Here is a 14383-nt window from a genome sequence, read left to right as displayed (position 1 = left end):
TGTCTTGAATAATTTGATACTTGGCAATTGTTGTGCTCAAATAGATCATGTTTAAGCTCTTGCATCATGTACTCTGCACCTATTAATGAAGAACTACATAGAGCTTGTTAAAATTTGGTTTGCATGATTGATCTCTAGAGTCTAGATATTTTCTAGTTAAGGTGTTTGAACAACAAGGAATACATGGTAGAGTCTTATAATGCTTGCAATATGTTCTTATGTAAGTTTTGCTGTACCGTTTTATACTTGAGTTTGCTTCAAACAACCTTGCTAGCTGATACGTCTCCGACGTATCGATAATTTCTTATGTTCCATGCTACATTATTGATGATATCTACATGTTTTATACACATTATATGTCGTATTTATGCATTTTCCGGCACTAACCTATTAACAAGATGCCGAAGAGCCAGCTTGTCGTTTTCTGCTGTTTTTGGTTTCAGAAATCCTAGTAAAGAAATATTCTCGGAATTGGACGAAATCAACGCCCAGGGTCCTATTTTTCCACGAAGCTTCCAGAAGACCGAGGGGGAAAGGAAGTGGGGCCACGAGGCGCCGCCACACTAGGGCGGTGCGGCCTAGGTCTTGGCCGCGCGGCCCTGGCGTGTGGGGCCCTCATGTGGCCCCCCGCGTTGCCCTTCCGCCTACTTAAAGCCTCCGTCGCGAAACCCCCGCATCGAGAGCCACGATACGGAAAACCTTGCGAGACGCCGCCGCCGCCAATCCCATCTCGGGGGATTCTGGAGATCACCTCCGGCACCCTGCCGGGAGAGGGGATTCATCTCCCGGAGGACTCTTCACCGCCATGGTCGCCTCCGGAGTGACGAGTGAGTAGTTCACCCCTGGACTATGGGTCCATAGCGATAGCTAGATGGTTGTCTTCTCCTCATTGTGCTTCATTGTTGGATCTTGTGAGCTGCCTAACATGATCAAGATCATCTATCCGTAATACTATATGTTGTGTTTGTCGGGATCCGATGGATAGAGAATACTATGTTATGTTAATTATCAAGTTATTACCTATGTGTTGTTTATGATCTTGCATGCTCTCCGTTATTAGTAGAGGCTCTGGCCAAGTTTTTGCTCTTAACTCCAAGAGGGAGTATTTATGCTCGATAGTGGGTTCATGCCTCCATTAAATGCGGGACGATGACGAGAAAGTTCTAAGGTTGTGGATGTCTTGTTGCCACTAGGGATAAAACATTGATGCTATGTCTAAGGATGTAGTTATTGATTACATTACGCACCATACTTAATGCAATTGTCTGTTGTTTTGCAACTTAATACTGGAAGGGGTTCGGATGATAACCTGAAGGTGGACTTTTTAGGCATAGATGCATGCTGGATAGCGGTCTATGTACTTTGTCGTAATGCTCAATTAAATCTCACTATATTTATCATGTCATATATGTGCATTGTTATGCCCTCTCTATTTGTCAATTGCCCGACTGTAATTTGTTCACCCAACATGCTTTCATCTTATGGGAGAGACACCTCTAGTGAACTGTGGACCCCGGTCCTATTCTTTACATCGCATACAATCTACTGCAATACTTGTTTTACTGTTTTCTGCAAACAATCATCTTCCACCCAATACGGTTAATCCTTTGTTGCAGCAAGCCGGTGAGATTGACAACCTCACTGTTTCGTTGGGGCAAAGTACTTTGGTTGTGTTGTGCAGGTTCCACGTTGGCGTCGGAATCCCTGGTGTTGCGCCGCATTACATTCCGCCACCATCAACCTTCAACGTGCTTCTTGGCTCCTCCTGGTTCGATAAACCTTGGTTTCTTTCTGAGGGAAAACTTGCTACTGTCTGCATCACACCTTCCTCTTGGGGTTCCCAACGGACGTGTGTCAACTGCACGCATCACTAGCCTAGCCTTGTATTGAGAGGAATTCTTCTCGTGCATCCAAATCCTTGAGCCAAAAACTATGCCATTTGTGTCCACCATACCTACCTACTACATGGTATTTCTCTGCCATTCCAAAGTAAATTACTTGAGTGCTACCTTTAAAATTCTATTCTTTGTCTTTGCAATATATAGCTCATGGGAAAAATAGCCTTAAAAACTATTGTGGTGAAGAATATGTAGCTATGTATCTTATTTCTTATAAGTTGCTTGTTGAGCGGTAACCATGTTTACGGGGACGCCATCAACTATAACACCTTTGTTGAATATCATGTGAGTTGCTATGCATGTTCGTCTTGTCACGAAGTAAGGGCGATTTCATGATCAAATGGTTTGAGTATGCATATTGTTAGAGAAGAACATTGGGCCGCTAACTAATGCCATGAATCATGGTGGAAGTTTCAGTTTGGACAATTAATCCTCAATCTCTTATGAGAATATTATCTGTTGTTGAATGCTTATGCATTAAAGAGGAGTCCATTATCTGTTGTCTATGTTGTCCCGGTATGGATGTCTAAATTGAGAATAATCAAAAACGAGAAATCAAATGCGATCTTTCTCCTTAGACCTTTGTACAGGCGGCATATAGGTACCCCTTTGTGACACTTGGTTGAAACATATGTTATGCAATGATAATCCGTGTTAATCCAAGATAATTAGGACAAGGTGCGAGCACTATTGGTAATGTATGCATGAGGCTTGCAACTTATAAGATGTATTATGCATAACACATATGATTTATTACTACCGTTGACAAAATTGTTTCTATGTTTTCAAATGAAAAGCTCTAGCACAAAAATAGTAATCCATGCTTCCCTCTACGAAGGGCCTTTCTTCTACTTTATTGTTGAGTCAGTTTACCTACTTCTTTCTATCTTAGAAGCAAACACTTGTGTGAACTGTGTGCATCGATTCTTACATGTTTACCTATTGCACTTGTTATATTACTTTGTGTTGACAATTATCCATGAGATATACATGTTGAAGTTGAAAGCAACCGCTGAAACTTATATCTTTCTTTGTGTTGCTTCAAAGCTTTCTACTAAGAATTTATTGCTTTATGAGTTAACTCTTATGCAAGTCTTATTGATGCTTGTCTTGAAAGTACTATTCATGAAAAGTATTTGCTATATGATTCAGTTGTTTATTCATTGTCTTCACCATTGCTTCGAATCGCTGCATTCATCTCATATGCTTTACAATAGTATTGATCAAGATTATGATAGCATGTCACTTCGAAATTATCTTTGTTATCGTTTACCTACTCGAGGGCGAGTAGGAACTAAGCTTGGGGATGCTTGATACGTCTCAAACGTATCTATAATTTCTTATGTTCCATGCTACTTTTATGATGATACTCACATGTTTTATACACACTTTATGTCATTATTATGCATTTTCCGGCACTAACCTATTGACGAGATGCCGAAGAGCCGATTGTTGTTTTCTCGCTGTTTTTGGTTTCAGAAATCCTACAAAGGAAATATTCTCGGAATTGGACGAAATCAACGCCTAGGGTCTTATTTTTCCACGAAGCTTCCAGAAGACCGAAAGGGAAACGAAGTGGGGCGACGAGGCGCCGACACCACAGGGCCGCGCGGCCTGGGTGGGGCCCGTGCCGCCCTATGGTGTGGGCCCCTCGTTAGCCCTCCGACTCCGCCCTTCCGCCTACTTAAAGCCTTCGTCGCGAAAACCCCAGTACCGAGAGCCACGATACGGAAAACCTTCCAGAGACGCCGCCGCCGCCAATCCCATCTCGGGGGATTCAGGAGATCGCCTCCGGCACCCTGCCGGAGAGGGGAATCATCTCCCGGAGGACTCTTCATCACCATGATCGCCTCCGGATTGATGTGTGAGTAGTTCACCCTTGGACTATGGGTCCATAGCAGTAGCTAGATGGTTGTCTTCTCCTCATTGTGCTATCATGTTAGATCTTGTGAGTTGCCTATTTATACGTCCCAAAGGTATCTATAATTTCTTATGTTCCATGCTACTTTTATGATGATACTCACATGTTTTATACACATTATATGTCATTATTATGCATTTTCCGGCACTAACCTATTGACGAGATGCCGAAGAGCCGATTCTTTGTTTCTGCTGTTTTTGGTTCCAGAAATCCTAGTAAGGAAATATTCTCGGAATTGGACGAAATCAACGCCCAGGGGCCTATTGTTCCACGAAGCTTCCAGAAGACCGGAGGACTTACGAAGTGGGGCCACGAGGTGGCAGACACTAGGGCGGCGCGGCCTGGGCCCTGGTCGCGCGGCCCTGGTGTGTGGGCCCCTCGTGACGCCTCTTGACCTGCCCTTCCGCCTACATATAGTCTTCGTCGCGAAACCCCCAGTACCGAGAGCCACGATACGGAAAACCTTCCAGAGACGCCGCCGCCAATCCCATCTCGGGGATTCAGGAGATCGCCTCCGGCACCCCGCCGGAGAGGGGAATCATCTCCCGGAGGTCTCTTCATCGCCATGATCGCCTCCGGATCGATGTGTGAGTAGTTCACCCCTGGACTATGGGTCCATAGCAGTAGCTAGATGGTCGTCTTCTCCCCGTTGTGCTATCATGTTAGATCTTGTGAGCTGCCTATCATGATCAAGATCATCTATTTGTAATCCTTCATGTTGTGTTTGTTGGGATCCGATGAATATTGAATACTATGTCAAGTTGATTATCAATCTATCATATATGTTATTTATGTTCTTGCATGCTCTCCGTTTCTAGTAGAGCCTCTGGCCAAGTTAATACTTGTGACTCCAAGAGGGGGTATTTATGCTCGATAGTGGGTTCATGCCTCCATTACATCTGGGACAGTGATAGAAAGTTCAAAGGTTGTGGATGTGATGTTGCCACTAGGGATAAAACATCGATGCTTTGTCTAAGGATATTTGTGTTGATTACATTACGCACCATACTTAATGCAATTGTCTGTTGTTTACAACTTAATACTCGGAAGGGGTTCGGATGATAACCTCGATGGTGGACTTTTTAGGCATAGATGCATGCTTGGATAGCGGTCTATGTACTTTGTCGTAATGCCCTGATTAAATCTCATAGTACTCATCATGATATATGTATGTGCATTGTTATGCCTTCTTTATTTGTCAATTGCCCAACTGTAATTTGTTCACCCAACATCTGCTATCTTATTGGAGAGAAACCGCTAGTAAACTGTTGACCCCGGTCCTATTCTTTACATCTGAAATACAAACTGCTGCAATTGTTCTTTACTGTTCTTCGCAAACAACCATCATCATCCACACTATACATCTAATCATTTGTTTACAGCAAGCCGGTGAGATTGCGAACCTCGCTGTTACGTTGGTGCAAAGTTCTGTGATTGTGTTGTGCAGGTTCCACGTTGGCGCCGGAATCCCTGGTGTTGCGCCGCACTACACTCCTCCGCCATCAACCTTCAACGTGCTTCTTGACTCCTACCGGTTCGATAAACCTTGGTTTCTTACTGAGGGAAACTTGCTGCTGTACGCATCACACCTTCCACTTGGGGTTCCCAACGGGCGTGTGCTTTACGCGTCATCACCTATCATGATCAAGATCATCTATTTTTAATGCTACATGTTGTGTTTGTTGGGATCCGATGAATATGGAATACTATGTCAAGTTGATTATCAATCTATCATATATGTTGTTTTTGTTCTTGCATGCTCTCCGTTGCTAGTAGATGCTCTGGCCAAGTTGATACTTTTAACTCCAAGAGGGAGTATTTATGCTCGATAGTGGGTTCATGCCTCCATTGAATCTGGGACAGTGACAGAAAGTTCTAAGGTTGTGGATGTGCTCGTTGCCACTAGGGATAAAACATCAATGCTTTGTCTAAGGATATTTGTGTTGATTACATTACGCACCATACTTAATGCAATTGTCTGTTGTTTGCAACTAAATACTGGAAGGGGTTCGGATGATAACCTTAAGGTGGACTTTTTAGGCATAGATGCATGCTGGATAGCGGTCTATGTACTTTGTCGTAATGCCCTGATTAAATCTGATAGTAGTCATCGTGATATATGTATGTGCATTGTTATGCCTTCTTTATTTGTCAATTGCCCAACTGTAATTTGTTCACCCAACATGCCATTTATCTTATGGGAGAGACACCATCGGTGAACTGTGGACCCCGGTCCATTCTTTACATCTCGAAATACAATCTACCGCAAACTCTGTTCTTTACTCGTTCTTCGCAAACAAACATCATTTTCCACACTATACATCTAATCATTTGTTTACGAGCAAGCCGGTGAGATTGACAACCTCACTCGTTACGTTGGGGCAAAGTACTTTGATTGTGTTGTACGAGTTCCACGTTGGCGCCGGAATCCCCGGTGTTGCGCCGCACTACACTCCGTCACCAACGACCTTCACGTGATCCTTGACTCCTACTGGTTCGATAAACCTTGGTTTCTTACTGAGGGAAACTTGCTGCTGTACGCATCACACCTTCCACTTGGGGTTCCCAACGGGCGTGTGCTTTACGCGTCGTCATGGTGCTAGGATGGGCCAGATGGTGCTAAGCTAACATGCAACAAGTTTTTTTCCCTGATTACCTCATACCTGGTCCCTTGGTATATTTGGCTGGACCGGTGCTACAGCACCGGTAGCACTAGGCCCATCTCCGCCCCTGATTGACTTCATGGAAGGTTTCCGGAGGGACCCAAGCCCCACTAGAAGTCCCACTAGTCAGGTTTTTAAGCATGGCACTCATTTGTGTCATTTGGCTTTGGACTTCATCCTCCTTCTTCTTTTTCTGAGCCTTATATGCTAAGAATCTGGATTTCATCTCCTGAACCGAAAGGTTAGAATCTTCATCTAGACCCTCAAATAGTTTATCCATCTCACTCTTAAGGATGTAAGGCCCTTAAAAGAGTCCATGCTCTGATACCAATTGAAAGTTCAGAGATGGTAAACCTAGAGGGGGTGAATAGGTTTCTACAAATTTTAATTCTTTTTTGCAATATTAGGCTTTGCGGAATATAAAGATGAGCCTAATGTAAACTAGGTGAAGCACCCTATATGATGATACAACTAACTCGAGCACGAAGGCTCCCACATGCAGATATATCACAAGTAAGAGCTCGGTTAGAAATAACCGATAGCACGCAGAGACGAAGGTTTATTACCGTGTTCCCTTCCTTTGCAAGAAGGTACGTCACGTTTGGAGAGGTGGGGGTCCCACGAATGATTCCCCAGCACCACAAAGGCTCACCTTCTTCTCCTGAGACTATCCTATGAAGGAATAGCTCTTCTCACCTGTGGTAGACTTTGAGGTAGCATCCAAACCTTCACAATCTTATCAGGAGAAAATCCACAACCCGGATGCTTCCGAACTTCTTTTGCACACCTAGGGTTTAAAAGGAACCCTAGAGATCAGGTATCTCGATGAATACAAGGGGAACATGATTTGGCTCGGTGGAAGTATAGATGAAGACCTCCTCTATCTTTTCTCCGGAGGGATTTGAGTTTGGATTGAGGAGGAGGGAGATGTGAGGCTTTTGGTGTTTCTATCAATGGAGTATGAGAGAAAGAGCTCAAGAACAGTTTGTAATGTAGTGCATAAGTGTTCTGAGCTATGTGAAGGGGTATTTATATGGTCCCTTGAAATCTAGCCGTTGTGACTTGTCCAGCTCAGCAAGTCATCGAGGGAGCCGCGGCCTAGGGCCGGGGCCATCCGGCGCAGGGGCCGGTCCAACCGGGTCGTAGGCCGAACCATCCGATCCAAACCGGGCCGGGCGCTGGACCGTGATAGGGGCGGATCAGGGACTTACGGTACATGCCCCGGAAGTCACTGGAGCATGATCCGGCACGCGCCGGGCAGGCCGGGCTGGCATAGCGGGCCATGTTGCTATTCTTGGGCCTTGCGTGCAGCTCATCATGGGCTCGTGGCATCCAGGGTCCATCACGGATCAGGCCCAGCAGAAGCAGAACGCCCAGTAGTCATCCAGTTGTGCTTGTGCGTGACAGACCCGACACTGTTCCCCTCCACTCCGCAGACTCCATCGCCCTTCCTCCCCCGCCTCCCGCCGCGGCCATGGCAGCCCGAACCCCGCTGGACGACGAAAACCTCCTCGGCGAGATCCTCCTCCGCCTCCCTCCGCTGCCGTCCTCCCTCCCGCGCGCCTCCCTCGTCTGCAAGCGCTGGCGCCGCCTCGTCTCCGACCGCCGCTTCCTCCGCCGCTTCCGCGCCCACCAGCACCGCAAACCCCCGCTCCTCGGCTTCTTCTTCGAGAGGCACACGAGGGTCGCCTTCGTCCCCACGCTCGACCCGCCGGACCGCATCCCCGCCAAGCGCCTCTCCCTGCCGCACGGCCACGGCGGCGACCACTGGCTCTTCTGCGGCTGCCACCACGGCCTCGCCCTCCTCTACGAAGTGGTCCGCCAACAGGCCGTCGTGTGGGAACCCCTCACACGCCACCGCCGCACCGTGGCTTTCCCTCCTACCGGTTTCGACCACGTAGAAAACGCCGCGGCCCTCTGCGCATCCCGCGAAGCCGGCCATGTCCACGGCGACTGCCGCTCCAGCGCATTCAAGCTGGTCCTGATCCGCACCACCGGCACCCATGCGCTCGCCTGCGTCTACGATTCGGGATCCGCTGAATGGGGCGACGTGATCTCAGCGCCAATTACAGATAGAGCGGGCGGCATCTGCTGGGTGAAGCCCAGCACCCTCGTCGGGAACACGCTCTACTGGCTGCTCTCCGGACGCAACCTCCTCGGGTTCGATTCCGAAACGCACAGCCTTTCCGAGATCGAGAAGCCGGCAGATGCTCAGTACAAGGGCTACGATTACTCCAACATCCAGGTCCTGCGGACGGAGGACGGCGGCCTAGGCCTCGCCATCTTGTCAGGACCCAGCATGCGACTGTGGGCGATGAGGTCCAACTCTGATGGTGGCTTTCTGGGATGGGCGGTGCAGAGAACCCTTCAGCTCGACAAGCTCCTCTCGCTGCAGCTTCGGAGGAAGGATCAAGGCGTAATGATATGGGGCTATGCTGAGGAGAGTAACGTGCTCTTTGTATCTGCAGAGCCCGATATTTTCATGATCCAGCTCGACTCGATGCACTTCAAGAATCTTAGGGGAACAGTTCACATCACCAGATTGTATCCATACTCAAGTTTCTTTGCTGCAGGTAATTAATTATCCATCTTCACTACATTTTCAATCAGCAGTAATAGAAAATCCAATTATCTTTCGGCATGCATTCCGTGGAATATTGGAATGTCTTTGTTGTGATTTACATGGAACTCGTGCATAAATCGTGCTATTTGTTATGTTACAGTGTGCTGAACAACCTATGCCTTTTTTCTTTTGTATCTTATTATCAGTTTGAAAGTGCTAGAAAAATAATATCCTTTCGTGTTTCTTGTATATGCATTTGATATGCTAGTAGTGTTAACACCATGTCAAGATCTTTGCTGTACCGATCTTAACAGGTGGAAATTGACAACATATATACTATAAAACACAGACTCCTACAATCTCAAATACTATGCTGAAAATCCAATTATCTTTCTGCATGGAATGTGGGAATATTGTTGTTGTAATTTATGTGGGGTTAGCAATTTGTGCGTAAATCGTGCTATTTGCTTTGTTTTCAGTGTGCTGAATAACCTATGCATTTTTTTATGTCTTATCGAACCATTTGAAAGTGCTAGAAGAAATAATATCATTCTGTGTTTTTTGTTATATATGCATCAGATACGCTAGTAATGTTTACACAATGTGTTGTCGATCTTTGTTGTACTGATCTTAAGTTCTTAACAGGTGGAAATTGACAAAACAAGTGCTGAATAACCTATGCATTTTTTTATGTCTTATCGAACCATTTGAAAGTGCTAGAAGAAATAATATCATTCTGTTGTTTTTGTTATATATGCATCAGATACGCTAGTAATGTTTACACAATGTTTTGTCGATCTTTGTTGTACTGATCTTAACAGGTGGAAATTTACAAAACAAGTACTACTTAAACATAGACTCAAAGAATCTGAAATATTTTGTGAGTTACTTGATTTGACATTTGGATGTTTAGCAAGTCATGCTATTACTGCGTGTATCTTAACTTATGAAATAGTAACTAGCAAAGGTTTAATTAGTAAAAGTTTTCTGAAGAATCCTTTTGCACGTCAGTTAATTTGTACCATAACAGAAACAAGTAATGTTTCTATATCTTCTACGCGGACAGATATATATTTTGAAGTGCATTCTCATTTTTTGCCACCAAACTTTCTCAGTTTGAGCATTTCTCTTATTTAGTGCACTTGACTTATTATGGAAATTTCAGTTGGGATCAATTCTATATGCCCTTATTTTCCTTGATCTACTGAGGAGATTAGTATCAGTGTTCCATGTATTTGATTGTTGATATGGCTTTATTTACCTATTCCTAACCCTGTATCAAAAGCTAGTCATCTGCCCAAGTTACTCGAATATATAATGCGGAAGGTTTACCTAGCTGTTACCCTCTTTTCACTATCTATTTAATCTGTATTTTATTTACAAATTTTGTTCGTTTATCACTTGATTAAACTTCTTTCCTCATAGGCAGGGTAATTGGCGGTAGAGATGATGTAACTGAGATGTTGAACAATGCATGACATATTTCTCTTATTAGATCTGCTAATGTGTTGTGTCAGGTGAACATTTATCTTCTGCTACATGTATATATTTTAGCTTGTCAACATCCCATTAAATGCATACCCTCCGAATGTTGTGAAGTTTTAGTCAGTCTGGATCAATATTTCTTTCGGTTTGAACAAATTGCATATTATCTATCCTACTGGACATGAATGTACTTTTAATAACTTCTGTTTTCTTTCTCATCTACCAATCCAAGAGGGTCACCTGTTTTTATGTCCAATCTCTGCATCCTTTCCTTACATGCCGACACCTCCCATCATTGACATATGAGGCCATCTGCCCTCTAGCTCCATTTTCTGGTTCTACCTCAATATCCCTTGGTGCAGCAGCTCTTGACTTATTTCCTATTGGTTGTGTTGCCATGCAATCCCTTTGTTTGTCAAAGGAGGTCCCACCACATCACTGCCAAACTGCCTCTCCCTGCTGTGCATGCTAATAGAATAGCAAATTGTTTCGTGAAAGCAGGGGCAGTGTGCATTGTAATTTTGCTTCTTGCCCTTCCTTGGGCTGTAGTTAAATTTCTTCTATCAACGCATCGAGACACAAAGCTTTTTTGCATTTTATCGAAAAAGTTACACTTTTGGCATACATATTTAACGCAACAGCAGAGTCAATAATTTTCCTTTTTTATGCTTTGTGAATATTTTGACTATTTTCTTATCTCTATTCAACTATTCATCTGCCAGAAATCTTTCATCTTTGATATTTTGTCCTCTTCACCTTTTGAGCTTAAGCAAAAATTCCAGTTTATTATTTTATCCCTCTTCCATTTCATCTTCATAGTCAGTAATAGGCCCAACTAGAACATCAGCTCCTTATTGTTATCCTATCTTGAAATCACTGTTCATGGGTCTCTTCAGTTTTCTATTGCTAGACAGTTGCTACTTGCTACAATATGTCTAGGGCAGGGCAAATATTTCTCTATGTAAGCTAACTTATACACCCTCCATTTCACTGGAACATTTAAGGGCTTCAGGAGAATCCATTTCAGAATATCTGTCAGTTGAGGAAATTAAGAGTATATACTTGATGTTGTGTTTCCACTCACAGCACCTTCTTTAATGCTTTGCAAAAAGGTTAACTGGTTGTAGCAATTTACTCAACAAGAATATGCATGCTCATCTCTCATTAACTCAGTCTTAGATTTAGATATTTCTTTGTCCATGCCATGGTGGGCTGATGACAGATATATATAGTGAAAGAGAGGGGGTATTCCTAGACGCTCTATAGGTTTCACCAAATTACTTTTGATGAAATTCTGAACCTGGCCTTCCCTTTCTATGGGAAACTGGTTGGTTTAGGTCCGATTTAGTGAGTCAATATTCATGCTGGACGTTTTTCAAGATCAAAGTTTGGAATAGACTAATTGGAAGAATTAATATAGAGAATCTAAGAGCAGGGTTCAAGGAGGTGAACTGGGAGCGATATTACCTGTTTTGTGTTTTCCGTACCCACTTCTTTTCACAATAAAACAGTGGTAACCAGCAAATTACTTCTGCCTTATGTACCTTGTCTATACCCGGAATTTACTTTTGTTGTCTTTACCTGTCATATACGCTTGGGCAACCACGTGTGCAGGATAGCAGGATTTTTTTGATAAATTTCTAGGTTTTGGACTGTTATTAACAATTCCTGCCTATGGCCAAAAATATGCTAATGATAACCAGATGGTTCTACTAGCTGTGCTCATATGCCGAAAGTACACAAGTGCACCACATGTGACTCGATAGTCTTTGGTGGCTCAGTATCACGACCTGTTAAAAACCTTAAGAGCAAGTCAAGAACAGAAGGGGAAGTACGAAATTTTCTTCTGTACCAATTTTTCTGTGGTCTTTAGACATTTTGTAGAATGATTCGCTTGGGAGCATTCTGGAATAGGTTCCTTGATCGTGATACTGAACTTTACTCACTAAAGTAGCTGACAATCGCTAACTTTTGATCTTTGCTTGATGAGTAGTGAAAGTCGAATTGACTGTTAATATTGTTTGATTCACAGGTTTGCGGAGTTGTTTGACAGCCAGCAAGGTGAAGAAATAACATCCTGGTGCAGTTCCATTCCTTTTTTGGGCCACCGACGTACTGATATCTTGTTCCATGTGGATGCCATGATCTTCCACTATTCATCCTTGATATGAAACATGTTGAAAGTGTTATCTAGCTCGCTGGAATTCAGTGGTGTTTCTTTTAGAGGTGATAAACCTGCAGAATTTAACTTGTTCATTGAAATTCATCAAGTAGCTTTTAGAAGATGCAAAATGTGGCGTTATGTGGTTTTATTTTTTGAGATGCACAAGTCCAACTGGTATCGTGACTCTGTAAGTGTTGCAGTAGTGTTGATTCTCTGCTGGTTAGCACTGGCTAGTCAGTGTCCACCGTTTGAAGTATTTTCGAATCTGGTACACTGTTTAAGGATGGTTGAGCTATTTTGGTCCAGTCATCAAGCTGTTATTGATCGTCCATGCGTCTAGCTGTTTTGGCATGCTGCTGTTGTGGCTGATAGTGCTGTTGGGAGGGCAGAAAAGCCAGGCCAGACCAGCACTCCTATTCATATAGTCGTATTGTCTCCATTAAGATGGGTTCAATCCTTACCGGTGAACTGTAAAAAAGCACTGAACTAACACATGATTTGGCAAATGGCTGTGGGGTCATGAACGTGGCAGTGAGCAAATGATGTTAAGATGTTCACGGTGTGGCTGGTGAAATTTATAGCATTTTCAGTATGAGTCTGTCAATTATGTGAAAAAATTGGTAAGTGGTCAAAACCCCAACATTTTGTGCATCGTGTCCTCCTTTTATTGATATTGGTTCAATACTACTTACATTTTCTGCTTTGTGGTTGCATGTTGTACTACTTTTTACACCATGTTGCTCTCCTTTTCTCCGCGCTTTGTATTTCAAACCCTGACACTCCATACACTGAAGAGTGTTTAGATACATCAAAATTTAGATAAATTGTCAAGACATCTATTTATGGTCAGAGTGAGAATGACCAGATGGTCAGATGGTTAGCTCGAGTTGGTGGCTACCCCGCAACCCGGGTTCGAATCTCCTCGGACACGGATTTGCGGCTCATTGAGCTTCTTCTATAAGAATAAACCCTGGGTGCTAGTGTCCATGGGTCTCGTTTTTTATTTTTTATTTATGGTCAGAGTTAGGGCATCTTCAACGGGGCGACGAAAACATATGCGCAGTGACCGTTTCCATCCGCACGGTCGAAAAATGCGTCTGTAACCAGGCCCAGCGGCTCGACGCATAGTGATCGGGATGTCCGCGGAGATGCAACCGCGGTCCAAATATGCGCCTTGGATGCGTCTATGCGGACATTGCACGGTCACGCGCGTGACTGCTCGCGTCTGGACGGACGTTTCGTCGGGCCTGCGTGGCAACCTGGCTCGATGCATCTTCTCAGCGGCGCTGGCAAGGAGGCGTCGCTTCGGCAGCCTGCGCCACGTTAATGGTGATGCCCCACTTGCCGGGTAGCCGCCGCCCACCTCTGCCAACGAAGTTAATGGCGACGGCACGCGTGTCGCGCCCCTCGGCTGCCTCCCGCGTATATAAAGAGGGGCGGGCGCTCGACTGCCTCATCTCATCTCCTCCAACACAAACCCTAGCCGCCGCACAACCTCCACCGTAGTGCCACTCCCCACAAGCCCGCGAGGGAATCCATGGCTGGTCCAGGTGGCCGGCTGTGGTGACCCGGCATACCACTGCATGGTGTAGTATGCAAGTCTGACATAACACCAATGAAACACCATTCCACTAGTATTATATCGCTCAGAGTGGTACAACAGAAACATATGCGGGTCCAAGCCATGTC

General features: G+C 44.5%; 1 protein-coding gene across 1 annotated transcript; it reads left to right on the top strand.

The window, feature by feature from the left end:
- The first annotated feature begins 7764 nt into the window (after positions 1-7764).
- On the top strand, positions 7765-12950 carry LOC124647460. Its single transcript, XM_047187403.1, has 3 exons — positions 7765-9055; positions 10471-10562; positions 12563-12950. The coding sequence occupies exons 1-2, from the start codon at positions 7765-7767 to the stop codon at positions 10521-10523; spliced, it is 1344 nt and encodes a 447-aa protein (XP_047043359.1). The 3' UTR covers positions 10524-10562; positions 12563-12950.
- Positions 12951-14383: the final 1433 nt, after the last annotated feature.

This window comes from Lolium rigidum, chromosome 4 (genome assembly GCF_022539505.1).
Source record: "Lolium rigidum isolate FL_2022 chromosome 4, APGP_CSIRO_Lrig_0.1, whole genome shotgun sequence".
Classification (NCBI taxonomy): Eukaryota; Viridiplantae; Streptophyta; class Magnoliopsida; order Poales; family Poaceae; genus Lolium; species Lolium rigidum.
This window is presented reverse-complemented; position numbering and strand designations above follow the sequence as displayed.

Coding starts and splice junctions, on each gene's coding strand:
- LOC124647460 (XM_047187403.1), top strand. CDS start 7,765: ATGTTGCTATTCTTGGGCCTTGCGTGCAGCTCATCATGGGCTCGTGGC. Junction 9,056..10,470: donor CTCAAGTTTCTTTGCTGCAG/GTAATTAATTAT, acceptor CTTTCCTCATAG/GCAGGGTAATTGGCGGTAGA.